At 43.8% G+C, this 15,006-nt stretch overlaps 1 protein-coding gene across 1 annotated transcript in view; it reads left to right on the plus strand.

The window, feature by feature from the left end:
* The first annotated feature begins 14,424 nt into the window (after positions 1–14,424).
* The window catches only part of pou3f2a (POU class 3 homeobox 2a), a 2,827-nt gene continuing 2,245 nt past the window's right edge, over positions 14,425–15,006 (plus strand). The window contains exon 1 of the mRNA XM_048249761.1: positions 14,425–15,006. This exon is cut by the window's right edge and continues 2,245 nt beyond it. Coding sequence (XP_048105718.1) covers positions 14,493–15,006 — 514 coding nt within the window. The 5' untranslated portion in view covers positions 14,425–14,492.

Genomic DNA, 15,006 nt, shown 5'->3' on the forward strand with positions numbered 1-15,006 from the left:
AGTAAGAGGGAAAGATATAAGGAGAGAGAGAGGGAGGGAGGGAGAGAGATGGATGGATGGATAGAGAGCCATTGAGATACATGATAATAGATGAACAGTCTTTATAAATCCAGAGGCTAAATGGAGGGGCTAGTGGAGAGTAAATTACAGTACAGATAAATTGAATAAATTGAAAGGTTTGTTTAGTCGCAGCTGTCATAAATGGTCATATTTTTCAATCACTTCTTTGAGAGAGTCAAATCAAACCAAGCCCACTGTGTATGGAAAGGCAATGATCTGCGACAGAGCAGAAAATCACCACACACACACACACACAGAGAGAGAGAGAGTGAGACAGCGAGAGAGCGACAGTGTGTGAGAGAGAGACAGAAGGAGAGGGAAAGATAGAGAGAAGACTAATTTGCTTACTGATAGATCTGCAGACACCTACATTAGTCTGTTTTATCAGTTTTATGATCAGTCTCTGTAGTAGTTTGGTAAATCAATTTTGATTAGTTATATGCTCAGTTATATGTGCAGGCTTAAAACCAGGGCTTTGAAACGATTTTTTTTTCCAATCGGTTCGTTCCGAACAGAAACGGAATTATATCGTTTCCGGTTATGAGTTCCACCAATAAATTGACGTTGCCGAACCGGTTAGAACAAAAAATACTGTTCCGGGCGTTAATTTCGTTCCTGTCAGCTGTTTAATGCTATAGAATTATGTCACATCTTTCTCATCCAGCTTAAACCAAATGTAATAATATTACAACCATTATTACATATTAATAATTATATTATTAATAACAATAATAATTAAATAGGCCTACAATTATTTCAAATGTGTAGTTTATCGGGCAACGACAAATTCCAACTTTCGGGGGAAAGGCCATCCAGTACGCCTAATGTTCGCTAGTCCATCATTAACGTGGAGTCGACAAATATAGCTATTGATATTGTGTTTGGAACGAGCGTTTTAATTAACGATGGATCGTAATTTACCTCTTATTTAAGATGTGGAGTGGAGACTTTGTAATCCACCGCTCTCTCTCCATTCAGTCAGCGAATGTCTGATGTGATGTCACACAGGAAGTGAACCTCAGCCATCATGGTAACGTGTGCAGGAAAATAATTACTTTTTACTTTTTTTTTTTTATTTAATTAGGCAATGAAAACTTTGAGGAACGAAATCAAACCGGTATTAACCGGTTACCATTATTTTTAAATAAGTGTTCCTGTTCCAGAACATAAAAAATAATAACGTTTCCGGTTTCGTTCCTGTTCCCTGTAAAATACAAAAAGTTCCCGGTTTTCGTTTTCGTTCCTTGAACCGGTTCAAAGCCCTGCTTAAAACCAAACAGTTTATATATGTATTACTATAACTCTGCTGAAAAAAGATGGGCAAAATACTATGATGCACTAAAGGACAAAACAGCTACCACATCTATGGGCCAGTGTTGTGTGAGATAGATGGGTTAACAAGTCTATTGTATTTGTAGTGTGTCTTTAGTCTTTCCCCATTCCTGGATTACACAAGCAAACACAACAACATAGCTACAGCACTGTTTTTAGTCTTTAGTATCAACAAGCCTGGACCATGATTAAGATAGTGGTCAGGATGACCACCCTCAGAAGCGGTTATGGACGTTTATTTAGCCAACAACATTTTTAGGACTTTGCTGACTTTCTTTCCTTTCTTGTTTTCACCAGCCATTATGAGAACATCCTGGTCATGTTTGGCTCCAGAGCTCAGGGTTGTCTGATCATTCAGTGGTGACAGAGACGGTTGACTATGGATATGTGTGTGGGGTAAGTGTGTCACTGATAAAAACAAAAGGTCCAGAGTTGATCGAGAGAGAAGGACAGAGAGATGTACTATGAGAGAAAGAGAGGAGAGAGAGAGGTAAAAAGTGAAAGGCAAGAATAGGGTGAAAGAGAGAGAATGAGAGAGAGAGCGAGAGAGAGAGAGAGAAATTGTTCCCATTGTAATTCCCTGTCTCCTGTGTGCTTTATCTGTGCAGTGGGATTGTTTTATCACCTCTGTCTGCTATCAACACCTCACAGTGTGTGCCCAACTCCCACTGATTATGATCCAGGGAAGTAATTGTGGCCGTGTGTGTTTTATGTGTGTGTGTGTGTGTGTGTGAGAGAGAGAGAGAGAGAGAGAGAGAGAGAGAGAGAGAGAGAAAAGAGCACTGTGATATTTATGTTGTTGTGGAAACCATGGTGCTGGTGTTCTAGTTAGCATTGCCATGACGCCTTCAGAGGAGTGACCACCAGCGCCCAGCCATGATCTGACCATGACTCTTTTCTAACAGGATCTGCCTCCGGTAGACTAGAGGATGTAGCCTACAGATCACATACTGCATATCTCCCTCAGATAGACTTTTTATGATCTGTTGCTAAAACTATTATTGCTCTATTGCTATTTACTACTATTACAGTAATAAAATCACCCTCTTCAAATAGTAATAATAAATGTATAAATAAACTGTAAATTATATTTGTGTAGTTAAACTTTCAGTAAATTTGTAGCATGTGTAGCCTATACTATAAATATGTGTTATATTTCCTGACAATATACAGTAGTTGGCAGTGTGCCAAAACAATATGTGCAGATACAGTAGTGGGTTTTATGTTCTCGCAGCTTATTGGCTACGGTGGAAAGTGCTCACGAGCCACAGCTGCTGCCAGATTCAGCAGGCGACAAATAAATTGGAGGAAAATGAAATGAAATGACCCTTCTTCTCCTTCGTTCTCACTTTCAGTAATCCGGGCTCAACGCTGGCCTTTGCTCTTCGCCTGCTTCTCCTGTTCTCTCTCCCCTGCTCTCCTCTCTCAACCTCCTCTCTCTCCCTCCTTCTCTCAACCTCTTCTCTCTCCCTCCTTCTCTCTCAACCTCTTCTCTCTCTCTCTCTCCATCTCTCTCAACCCTCATCTCTCTCCCTCCTTCTCTCCCTCTCAACCTCTTCTGTCTCCCTCCTCTCTCTCTACTTCTCTCAATCCCATCTTTCTGCCTCCCTCCTTTTCACTCTCCCTCCCTCTTTCTTTTTCTTGATCCTTTTCACTCCTCTATATTTCTAGCTCTCTCTCACTCACTCTCTCCCTTCCATCCTTGCTTGCCTCTCTTCTGCTCTGCTCTACTCTACTCTTCCCCTCTCTCCCTTCCGTCTTCAGCTTCTTCTCACTCTCGTTTGCCGCTGTGCCTCCCCCTCCTCCTCCCCCACGGCCCCCTGGGTAATAAGTGATCGAGCTCATTCCGCTGCACATGGTGCCACATTGATCTGGCCCGCAGGTCAAGTTCAATAGGAACAGCCAAGCGGCTCCTTTTTCACAACCTGCTTTGCAGCTTGCAGGGAAAACAAACACGCGCACACAGACACACACACACACAGACACACACACACACACACACACACCTACAAACATGAAAACATACACATTTAAGGGCAAGCTGAAAACGACATAATATCATGGTAAACCACTAAACCTATATATATCCATAACAGGATTCCCAGAAAATGTCAATTTTTAGTATATGTGTATGTGTATGTGTGTGTGTGAGAGAGAGAGAGAGATTCCCTTGTGTGCACACACAGTGGCAGCTTACAGTATTTGACAAATCTGGCTGTGAGTTCCACACGGATTATTTCTGTCGGAGAGGGACGACGGCCAAGACATATCAGTCCTCCACACTAGTGCCTACTGCAGCTGTCAGCGTATTCATTCAGGAAGGTCACTATCAAACATGACACACGGCTGCCATGCCACTCCAAGAAGCCGGACAGAGACCACAGTGTGTAAAGAGTGATCCTGGGGGATAAGCGATCCCAATATGAACTGCCATCTACAGTAATATTAGCAGCGTTTAGGGTCGCTTCTTGCAACATGTGACCATTCACAAGAATATGGGTTTGTCATACTTTGCCCAAAAATAGTGTCGGTTTTTACTACTGCATTTAGTAGATGATGTCAAGGTAACATTCAGTTGAAAACAAACAGCTATAAGACTTGTTTGAATGACTGACAGAGACTGATCTTACATGCTGTGCAGAACTATAATGCAATAATGAAAAAGCATGTCTAGACAGACAAAGAAGTCTGCAGCTAGATTCAGAGTAAACATGAGTAAAACAAAAACCACACATGGAGCACCACAATTATTTGTATACAGATGGATTTGTATATGAGCTACCATCTTAGCATGAAAAAAACAACAACCTTTTTCGAGTAATAAGCCCCAGTGTGTCCAACTGTGGAGCTGACCTCAAAAATGAAGCAAAACAAGCACACATAAACAAACAAACAAACGAATGGGAATTGAGGAGAGAATGTTACTGGAGTGTGTTTTGGGTTAATGGGCCAGAGACACACAGCGGGTGCCATGTTTCACGCACGCATGCACACACACACACACACACACACACACAGCATCAGTAATTACATCTCCTGGAAAGGCATGGAGACTCTATGGCCCTTTGTTTTTTTATGCTTTTCCCTTTTAAGCATTTTTATTCTACTTAGATTCTTATAAATAAAGTGTCATTTCTCAGACGGAGGGACATACAGTAGGGAAACATCAGGAGAGAGAGAGAGAAGAGGGAGAAAGAAATGCACATTAGAATGAGTGAGTGAGAGAGAGATAGAGAGGTAGATAGAAAAAAAGAGAGAGAGAGAGAGAATCCAGGCCATGTCTTGGTTTAGCAAGTCAAATGTAATTTTGTTTAGTTTATGCGGAGCGGGCTGTGCAGCACTGTAGCCACTGCAGGGGGATTAGAGCTAATGGGAGCTAGCGCAGCCACACACTAGCAAGCACCAGAGGCGCATGCACACACACACACACACACACACACACACACACACACACACACACACACACACACACACACACACACACACACACACACAGCAGGGACTACTCCTCTCCTCAGACAATTACAACCTCCACATTAATTGCTTGGCTTGCTGTAGTGAGGCAAATTCTCCTGTTTCATGAAGTTTTTAATTCCACTTTTTGCATGGCCAAGCCTATATATTAAACAGAGAGAGGCAGATTATTAGAATTGGCTTTTATTTTACGTAAATATTGAATTTATATTCATGATTTTTCTTTATTTATTTATGAGACTGTGGTTTTAGAAGATCCTTTCGCTTGTATTTTACTCATGGAAGGATTCACTACACCTGTCAGTGTTGTGCTGCTCATTGTCTAGCAGCAAACTAGCAGAAAGGTGGGGGGTTGGAGAGGTCATCCATGCACTTTCAAAACTTTCCAACTTCACAAATCAAGTATTCTGAAGAGCCAGACACAGGAAACGTACACACACACAAAACCACACAAAGAGAGAGAGAGAGACTCACACACACAGAGAGAGAGAAAGAGAGAGAGAGAGACTCACACACACAGAGAGAGAGAGAGAGACATGCACACAAGGTGAATAGACAGAAGAACACAACAATATAGAGATATGAATGATTCATACTCTAACACAATCCTAATTGCACCGCTCAGATCTCCATCTCTTTCCCAGCCAAAACAGACAGGGCTCCCCCCCCTCCCCTCCATTCTGGCTGCGTTCGAGCTGATTCTCCGGTTTGGCTGGCGTTGCGGACACAGTGGACTGAGTGGCTAGCACTCTAATGCTGGACATCTGTGTGGGGACTAATTACATGCAACCCGAACCTGACCTGAACAAATGACTCCCACAAGGAGATGACCTACATGAAGGTCAAAGACAAACCTCACCACAGCAGTACAATCAGAAGACATTCCTCCAGCCGTGGGCAGTAGCTTACGTGTAGAGTATCTCAAGGGACCGCAGCATGGGAAATATGTCTTTTTCAGTGCTTCTGCTGGACATCTGCTGGACATAATTATATAGAATATAGCAATATAAATAGATATGAAATATTTCATCTGTGCATGCATATGCACAGAAAATAGTTATTGGTCATGCAAGAGTAAATTGCCAAATTTATGCTGTCTCAAACATTATACACACACACACACACACACACACACAGTCACACAGTTCTACCAAACTCATTTAATCAAACAAAAACCATCAATCAATTTGCAGTCATCCATGACAAATGCAGCACATCTGCTAATGCAAATGTGTAATTACACTTCCACCTCCAACCACTGAAAGATTCCTCCAGAGAAACTGCAAAAGTGCAGTGTGTGTGTGTTGTGTGTGTGTGTGTGTGTGTGTGTGTGTACAGTATATGTGTGTGTGGATGTGTATGTATGTGTGTATGTGTGATTGTGCATGTGTGTGTGTGTGTGTGTGTGTGTGTGTGTGTGTGTGTGTGTGTGTGTGTGTGTGTGTGTGTGTGTGTGTACAGTATATGTGTGTGTGTGGATGTGTATGTATGTGTGTATGTGTGATTGTGCATGTGTGTGTGTGTGTGTGTGTGTGTGTGTGTGTGTGTGTGTGTGTGTGTGTGTGTGTGTGTGTTGTGTGTGTGTGTGTGTGTGTGTGTGTGTACAGTATATGTGTGTGTGTGGATGTGTATGTATGTGTGTATGTGTGATTGTGCATGTGTGTGTGTGTGTGTGTGTGTGTGTGTGTGTTTCAAATCAGAAGTCAGGATCATCACCTTCTCCTTTTAGGCTGGAGTGTGCTTCTCAAACAGTGACTACTGGATTATAGAACAGCAAAACATGCTGTTTGGGAACATTCTGTTTGGGAACACACACACACACACACACACACACACACACACACACACACACATACACACACAAAACTACAGACAGAGAGCTACAGTGAAGTAGAATGATAGTAACTAATGCAAAACAATACAATAAAGTAAAAAAAAAACGATACTATACTATACTATACTGTACTATACTATATCACAAAGTTGAACCAACTGCGGACCTCTCCTGAGCTCTCTCTGAGACTCTTAGCGTGGAGGTTTAAGTCCTGGCCTCCAAGCGTGACGGCTGCCTCAGGTATCGACTGGGTGGATTTCCTGTCATGGTTGGGACGCCTCCATCCTCTTTGAAGACGCGATCAATACCAATCAGTATTCATTGATTCTGACGGAACACCTCCGTCCAATGCCGCAGTCTTCCTTTCCTGCCGGGTTTGGCCATAGGGTTGTGGTGGTGTGTGTGTGTGTGTGTGTGTGTGTTTAAGGAGTGGGATAACAAATCTGTTCTACAGGCTGAACCAAATCAAGGATCCATGGAAGATTCTGGATTGACGTTGGACTTGATTTGACTGACTCCTTTGCGCAGCACATGCAAACACACCTCTACGCTTGAGCTCCTGACTCAGCATCCATCTCCATGCCTGATGCTCAGCTTTCCTGGTAGGAACTGAAAGACAGACAAGCACAGACAGAAGACGCAGAAAGAGACGGTGTGCACTCATCTGTTTGGAAATGGACATAAGATTCATAGATTCATTCTGAGGGAAGACGCTCTCAGGAATAGATTACTGTGTTCTATTATTCCTACCTGTGTGTTCTTCCTGCATGCACTCAATACACTGATGTTCTAGGCTGATCCGTCTCTTGGGTAAGAGCCAGACACTAGCACACACACAGCACACACAGGCACACACACACACACACACACACTGAGGTATGCTGATCCATCCCTTGGGTATATCAGTGCAAACTGCTCCTTGAAGCCTGTACTATAATACAATAAAAACAACATGAAATAAGTAATAGAAAATGTAATATCTCTGCTTCTGCTGACATGGTAGTCAGTTTTCAGCCATTTTCCAGGCGCTGCTAGGATTCTGGACCAATCTCAGCTCATCTCTATCCTATCAGCTGATTGTGTATCTCTTTGAGGGGTTACTGTTTCCAGGAAGACCTCCTCTAGTTTCTCCCTCATCATCATCAGTTTCTATCTGATGTCGAGAGCGTTTCTGGACATTTCACCACTGAGATCCATGATAGGAGTGGAGTCAGGCCTCATCATGGGCTCACCATGCTCATTATGCTCAAGTGTCAAGTCAGTATATGAATACATATTTAATATAATCCAATCGCTTCCCAGTACTATTCACAGTGTGCATTTAGCATCATAATGCTGTGGTCGCATGGGCGGATTATGAACTTTCGAGCCCCTGGGCCCAGATGTATTAAGGGCCCCCCACTAATTGTCGTATATGTGAGAGGGGGGGTTTGGGGCCCCCAGAACTTTTTTAATTCGTTTGATGTGATTTCCTGTATTCTGGTGCATTTTGGGGATGGCCAATACTAAATGCAATCAGATTCATAGCCTACATCCTGATTTGTTGATATTGAGGCAATGATTCCATGCAAAGGCTTGGGCTTCAGGGCCCCCTGAACCCTTGGGCCCCTGGGCCTGGGCCCGGTAGGCCCGTGCAGTAATCCATCCCTGTGTGGTCGTGACCGATAGGAGGGTTTGATGTATTATTCCAGCTGATGCATCAGATGCAGTGGGTATGGTGGCTTGGCATCTTTTATGTCCACCTCTTCCATGGAACTTTGAGACTTCTTTGAAACTCCCGAACACTGTTTCTCTAGCAAATAATGGTTTAATAAATCTTTCATTCCTTCAACATTCCTCGGTTTATTTTCTGAGGAAGGTTGACCGACCAAAACGTTGTTTATTAAATTATTTTTTGCAAGAGAACCAGTGTGCAAAAGTCTCTAAGTTCCATGACTGTCACCTCTCTAAGTTCCATGACTGTCGTCTCCAACCCTAACCCTAACTCTAAACCTAACCCTAAACCTAACCCTAATCCTATCCCTAACTTGTTATGACAAAAAAGGAATGTCACTTAATAACAGAAGCGTTATGTCATAAACGTTTATGACTTGTTTATGACACGTTCATGACAGTGTCATGTCACTCTTATGTCGACACTGTCAAGTAAAGTGTAACCCAAAACTGCCCTGAACTAAACACTTAATCACGCTGAATTGAACTAAATACAATTGAATTGAATTATCTTCAAAAACAGCTTTAACAAACCCATACATGCATTAATGGTAATAATACTATGTGAAACATTATCTTTTACTGTCCAGACTTTTAGTGAGTCTTTCAAAAGCACCTTCCTGACCGCTGCTTTGAGGGGGCTAACAGCAGGTGGGGGCATCAGAAGGGGGCGCATCAGAGTAGCCGTCTCACCTTTGGTGTGGAGTTGCAGTTCCATGCATGCTGAACAGCAGTTCAGGATTCATCTGTCCTGGTCTTCCCTCTCAGTCAGAGCAACCTACAAGCCTGGGGGATGGGGGACAGTTTATAGAATATGAGATTAGTCTACATTTAATGTGGGGGAATAACATGGTCTGTTCTTACTATGCAATGTGCAGGAGCAATTTTAAAAAGGAAACTGAATATTTTAATGCTTTTGTTTCACAATAAATAGCATTTTAATACCAACACACACATTCTAAACTCTTAGAGAATCCTTCAATTGTATGTGCAATAAAAAAAAAAACACAATTTAAAGTCATTTAAAAGACAAAAGTAACAAAATGTATTGGCAGAGAAAGCAATATTGAAACATTCCAATTAAAACTGGGTACGGTACCAAAAGGAGGAGGTGTCAACAGGGGCGTCGGACCGAAAACCACTACTGATTATAGGGGCCCAAGGGGAGAGAGGGCCTTTAAAAAGTCTGGAATATATTTTATTTTACCTGGGCTGAGGAACATGGGGGCCCATCAGGACTGCCTATGCAGGGGCTTAGGATCTTGTGCTACGCCCTTGGGTGTCATTCCCACCCATACCACTATCAGGCCATCGCTAAGACTTTTAAACAACCATAAGCTTGACACAAATATCACAGAAAATAAGCAATGCTGATACTGAAAACAAACAACATGCATTTAACTCCCCAGTATTAAATGTCAGTCTAAATGCTTTTAATTACTTTAAATCACAAGGGTAAAAAAAACCCAAACTGTAGAGTGAAACTAACTCATAACGCAATTTGATCACATTATGCAAATAGAATTGACACACTGAGCACAGCTTCAGTGCTTCCCATAGAACAGCGGTCCCAAACCGAGGTCACAGAATTACATTATTAAACTGTGTGATACCATGATTAATTTAACCAGTCAGACGAAGCAGAGCCTCTTGCTTCTTGGAATCATGAGACATTCCTAATGAATGCCTCTCGAACAAACATCCCAGAATCCCAGTGCAATGCCATTGTGTTTTTTGGTCTTTGGTGTTTTGTTCAAAAGGAGAATCAGACAAAGAAGAAGAGGGGAAAAAACTAGATCATTCCGCAGTCGCTCTGCCGGCATGAACCATCCCAACCTCTCTCAGATGAAACTCATACTCTCTCCGATTTCTACGCGAAACCAAAACATCCACTCAGGGGTAGCAGCCCAACGGGAGAGAACGGATTATCCCCGGCTTGTCTATGCCTATGTGGGTCTGGTCTTGGCTGTCTGACGCCACCTGTAGTGGGCGGTGTGGAGGTATTAGTCAGATAGTCACAGAGTCATGCCTGTCACAGCAGGCGGCCCACATCCTTCTTCCAAAATATTGCGCCGGTCGTGGTGTGATGTTGCACCACACGGTGTTGGGCAGCCCGCCGTGTTGACCTGAGTGTGTCTGGCCTGCCTGGCTATTCAGCTGCCAATCACTTTTCACATCAGCAGGGAGAGAAAAGATAACTGGGTCTTAAAGTCTGAGGTTAGTGTTTTTGTGCTGCCATCAAGAACACAGAGAAGTCTGCAGTAGGAAGTTTTTAGAACCCAACATACACACACACAATACCACACACACACTCACTCACACACCTACATACAAACACAGTTAGTGTGGTACCACCATATTCAGATATGTACATAATTCAGGGAAATAGTAAAACACATATACTCACTACCAAAAACATACAGTACAATTTAAAAATATCTCAATATTTTAGTTTCATTGTTGTCGTCAACATCATCACATTATGTCATTCCTGTTGGTTGGGTTCTCTTTTAGTTAATCATCCTTGACCACACACAAAAATGTCCTCAGTAAAATGTAAGGGTTGGCTCTGGTACAAAGTGTGTGTGTGTGCGTGTGTGTGCGTGCATGATAGAGAGAGGGAGAGAGAGAGAAAGAGACATATTGCTCTCCAGTGAGTTGTAAACTTATCCAATCGACCAATGTCCTATAGAAAATACATTGCAACTTAAGAGGACACTATTCTTAAATCTTCCAAGAGAACTATTAAATCTCAGTTAGAAATTCTGTTTTTGAATTTTCACACAGCGCATGTGTGTGTGTGTGTGTGTGTGTGTGTGTGTGTGTGTGTGTGTGTGTGAGTGCAGTACACTCTCTCCCTCTCTGTTCTCTGTGTGTGCGTGTCTGTGTGTGTGTGTGTGTGTGTGTGTGTGCAGTACACTCTCTCCCTCTCTGTTCTCTGTGTGTGTGTGTGTGTGTGTGTGTGTGTGTGCAGTACACTGTCTTCCTCTCTGTTCTCTGTTCTGTGTGTGTGTGTGTGTGTGTGCCAGGGGTAGAGTAGAGAGGAGCAGCGAGGGCAGGGGGTCGTGCTCCCTTTTTTTAAGCTGTTTCAGGCAATCCGATCTAATGATGTGTGCTAATGCGCAGCACTGAAGTCCTTTTACTCAGTCTACATGTGTGTGTGTGTGTGTGTGTGTCTGTGTGTGTGTCTGTGTGTCTGCGTGTGTGTGTGTGGATGTGTGTGTGTGTGTGTGTGTGTTGTGTGTGTGTCTGTGTGTCTGCGTGTGTGTGTGTGTATGTGTGTGTGTGTCTGTGTGTCTGCGTGTGTGTGTGTGTGTGTGGATGTGAAGTATAAAACTGATGTTTCATTGAAGGCTTGAATGTGTGGGTTGTGTGTGTGTGTAAATGGGGGTGCACACACACACACACACTGTGCACACACAAGGACACACACACTCACTCACAGAGGGAGCTATAGTGAATGTTGGGGTACAACTTTCATGAATCCTTTGTACGTCCTAATTGCACCTGAATGCCTATTCTGGAGGAACCCAGCGCGCGCGCACACACACACACACACACACACACACACACACACACACACACACACGCAAAACATAAACACAGAAAAGCACATTCCCAGCAACCAATATATCACATTTCTTTTCAGGATGTCCCTGTTCTACAATTCTAAATGCTCATGAGCAAGATTGGTTACGTTTAAATACAAATATATGTGGCGTCCTACAGGCCTACATATATTGTTTTTAAAGTTTTAAGTTTGCTTATTTGAAATGACATCCCTGATATGTAATGGCTAGTTCCGCCAGCAGAAACGGTTTGCATCCTGTTGATGCTCAAAACACAATTAGTGAGATCTATTTCAGAACAACACAGCCGTGTTTTGAATTTAAGGAATATTACCAAGGGGCTGAGATAGCAACCAGGCGCTTATCCAATTAGTCAATGAGAAATTGAATCTCTGCAGCATGCGGTCCACATAATTACTGTTAATTTAACGCTCAGATTCTCCGCTATTAATTTTGATTCTTTTAAATACAGACTAGCAGAAGCCTGGGAGCAAGAGAATCATACAGAACCGTGAGTTAAAATAGATCCGTCTTCTGGATGAAGTAGCGCTCATCGTACCCGGACTAATGGCGAGGACTTGCATCGTTTATGCGTTATTAAGTCATGTAATTGGACGACCCATAGTTTGCATATCACACTATTAAGACAATCTGGATAATATGTCTCCCCACCTCTCCATACATGACTCTTCCGGCCGAGCGCCACTTAAGTCTGATTTAGAATTATTTTCTAATTACTTCAAATGTTCCCTGTACGGGTAATTTCACTGAAGGGCGAATTATTATCGGCAATCTCAAGACAGTGTCAGTGAACATGACTGATTTACCGCGACCCAGTTAATTACCGAGACCGCCTGCTGTGCGGACTAAACTCCTACGTGGTCTGTGACAAGCAAAGAAAGACATACACCTGACACAGAACGGTGGAGCATGCGCTGCATTTTCTTTGACCTTGTCAGGAAGCTGCAGCTGTAAGGAGGCATCGCTCAAACGCATTCTCACAATTCAAACCGTGAATGGCAGTTGCGTGAGAACCCATGCCCGGACTAGGTCACGTTAGGGAGGGAGGCTTCCCGTGTCTGTGGCGTTACAGGCGTTACTGTTGACAAGATTAGTCCATTCTCTCACAGAATTGTCCAATGCGAGGCCAGCCCTTCGTGGCCCTGCTACTCTCTCTGCCCTTTAGCTGCTGCGGCTTTGAGCTTGTTTAAAAAGGAAGCCTATTGGAAAGCAAGCGAAGAGGCCCAAGCAGCTGTGACGTGGGCGGTATCGCTTCATTCACTGCTCTCTATGGCAACGGCCCTCGGCCTCGAAAAAATGCCCCCTTTTAGACCTTTTGGACTATCTTTGCAGAGAGGACGATTGGAAAGTTGCAGAAGGTTTACTGTTTCGTGTTGGTAAGACCACAGTTTTACGCAGAGACAGCATTGCAAAACTTACAAGGCTTCTCGGTCAACTTCTTGTCTAGGTAGTTGTCTGGTTGGCAGCTGTTGGCCATTGAACAAGTAGCTGAAGCTGTGATAATATTAGCCTAATATTAAAACAATTTGGCAAAACTGTCCTCATCCTGCGTTTACAGTGTTTAGTCACGACAAATGAGGTGTTTGCATTGGCTATTCAGACAATTTGGTGATTACAGTCAAGCCACTATTTTACTTGTAAAATGGCAAGCTATATCTACAATATGTTAACCTCTTTTTACATAAACTTACACTATGCATTAAATAAATCCATTTATCACTATTCAGTCGTTAACGGGATGCTGGAGCAATATAGGGCTAAGCCTATATAGTGCCTTCTGTGTGGGAATGGTTGCATCAATCTCTCGTTGTCCACATTCAGACACACGCACACATATATATATATCCGTGAAGATATCCTTCAAAATTAAACGTTTATGATCCCATTTGATTTTTCAACACCCCTTCAGAGGAGCATCAAAGAACCATGGGAACAAATGACTGAACTAAAAAGATTATGCAGGCGACATATCTAACATTTGTACAACATGTATGCTACAAATTTAAACTCGGCGAACTCTCCAAAATAACCAAGGAATGTGGATAATTGACCATCAATAATTTTTAAATGTCTATTTTCTGAAATCCTTATTAGCAACCCCCTGTATTTCCATTAAGAAATAAGACATTAACTTATATGCTAATCTGGAATAGGACATGATAAATGATAAATAAAATAGTCAAGCAGCTCTTCCGCCAAAGTTGACTGAGGACCTCACTCTTGCCTGCGTCTCTACATCCCTGCGTCTTTTTCAGGCTGCAGCGCTCCCAGTATTGTTACCGGGACTGCTGCATGTTTGTGCAAAGTCTCTTGTGACCAATGAGAGTGGTGCTGTCAGGGGTAACCGCATCTGTCAACCAATCCTGGCCAATGAGGAACAGGGTGAGGCGGACCTCAGGTGCGCGCCGCTGCGCCTTGTTGGCCTTGCGCCAGAGAGCCTCCAGTGGCTTAACAGCGGAGAGGTGTCCGTCAAGCGCGCGGGCCCTTTAATGCATGCGATCACTCTGGCTCCGGGAGCTATGGCGACCACAGCGTCTAACCACTACAGCATCCTGACGTCCAGCGCATCCGCCGTGCACTCGGAGCCCGGCAGCATGCAGCAGGCAGCTGCGTACCGCGACACGCAGAGCCTGCTGCAGAGCGACTACTCTCTGCAGAGCGCACACCCGCTCGGCCATGCTCATCAGTGGATCACGTCGCTTTCGCACGCCGAGGGGGCGCCGTGGCCCTCGAGCCCCCTCAGTGAACAGGACATTAAGCCCGCGCTGCAGGGGGACCGGGAGGAGCTGCAACACTCGCCCGGTTTGCAGCAACAGCAGCAGCAGACGCAGCCTACACACCTGCTGCATCAACCAACGGCGCACGGGGGGACCCATCACGACTCACGGCCGTGGAGGGCGACCACTACCACCACAACTCACTTAACGAGCATGGCGACGTCAAACGGCCAGGGCATGGTTTATACGCAGCCGGGCTTCACCGACCTCGGGTCCGCCGACGAGC

The sequence above is a fragment of the Alosa alosa genome, chromosome 8 (genome assembly GCF_017589495.1).
Source record: "Alosa alosa isolate M-15738 ecotype Scorff River chromosome 8, AALO_Geno_1.1, whole genome shotgun sequence".
In the NCBI taxonomy this organism is placed as follows: Eukaryota; Metazoa; Chordata; class Actinopteri; order Clupeiformes; family Clupeidae; genus Alosa; species Alosa alosa.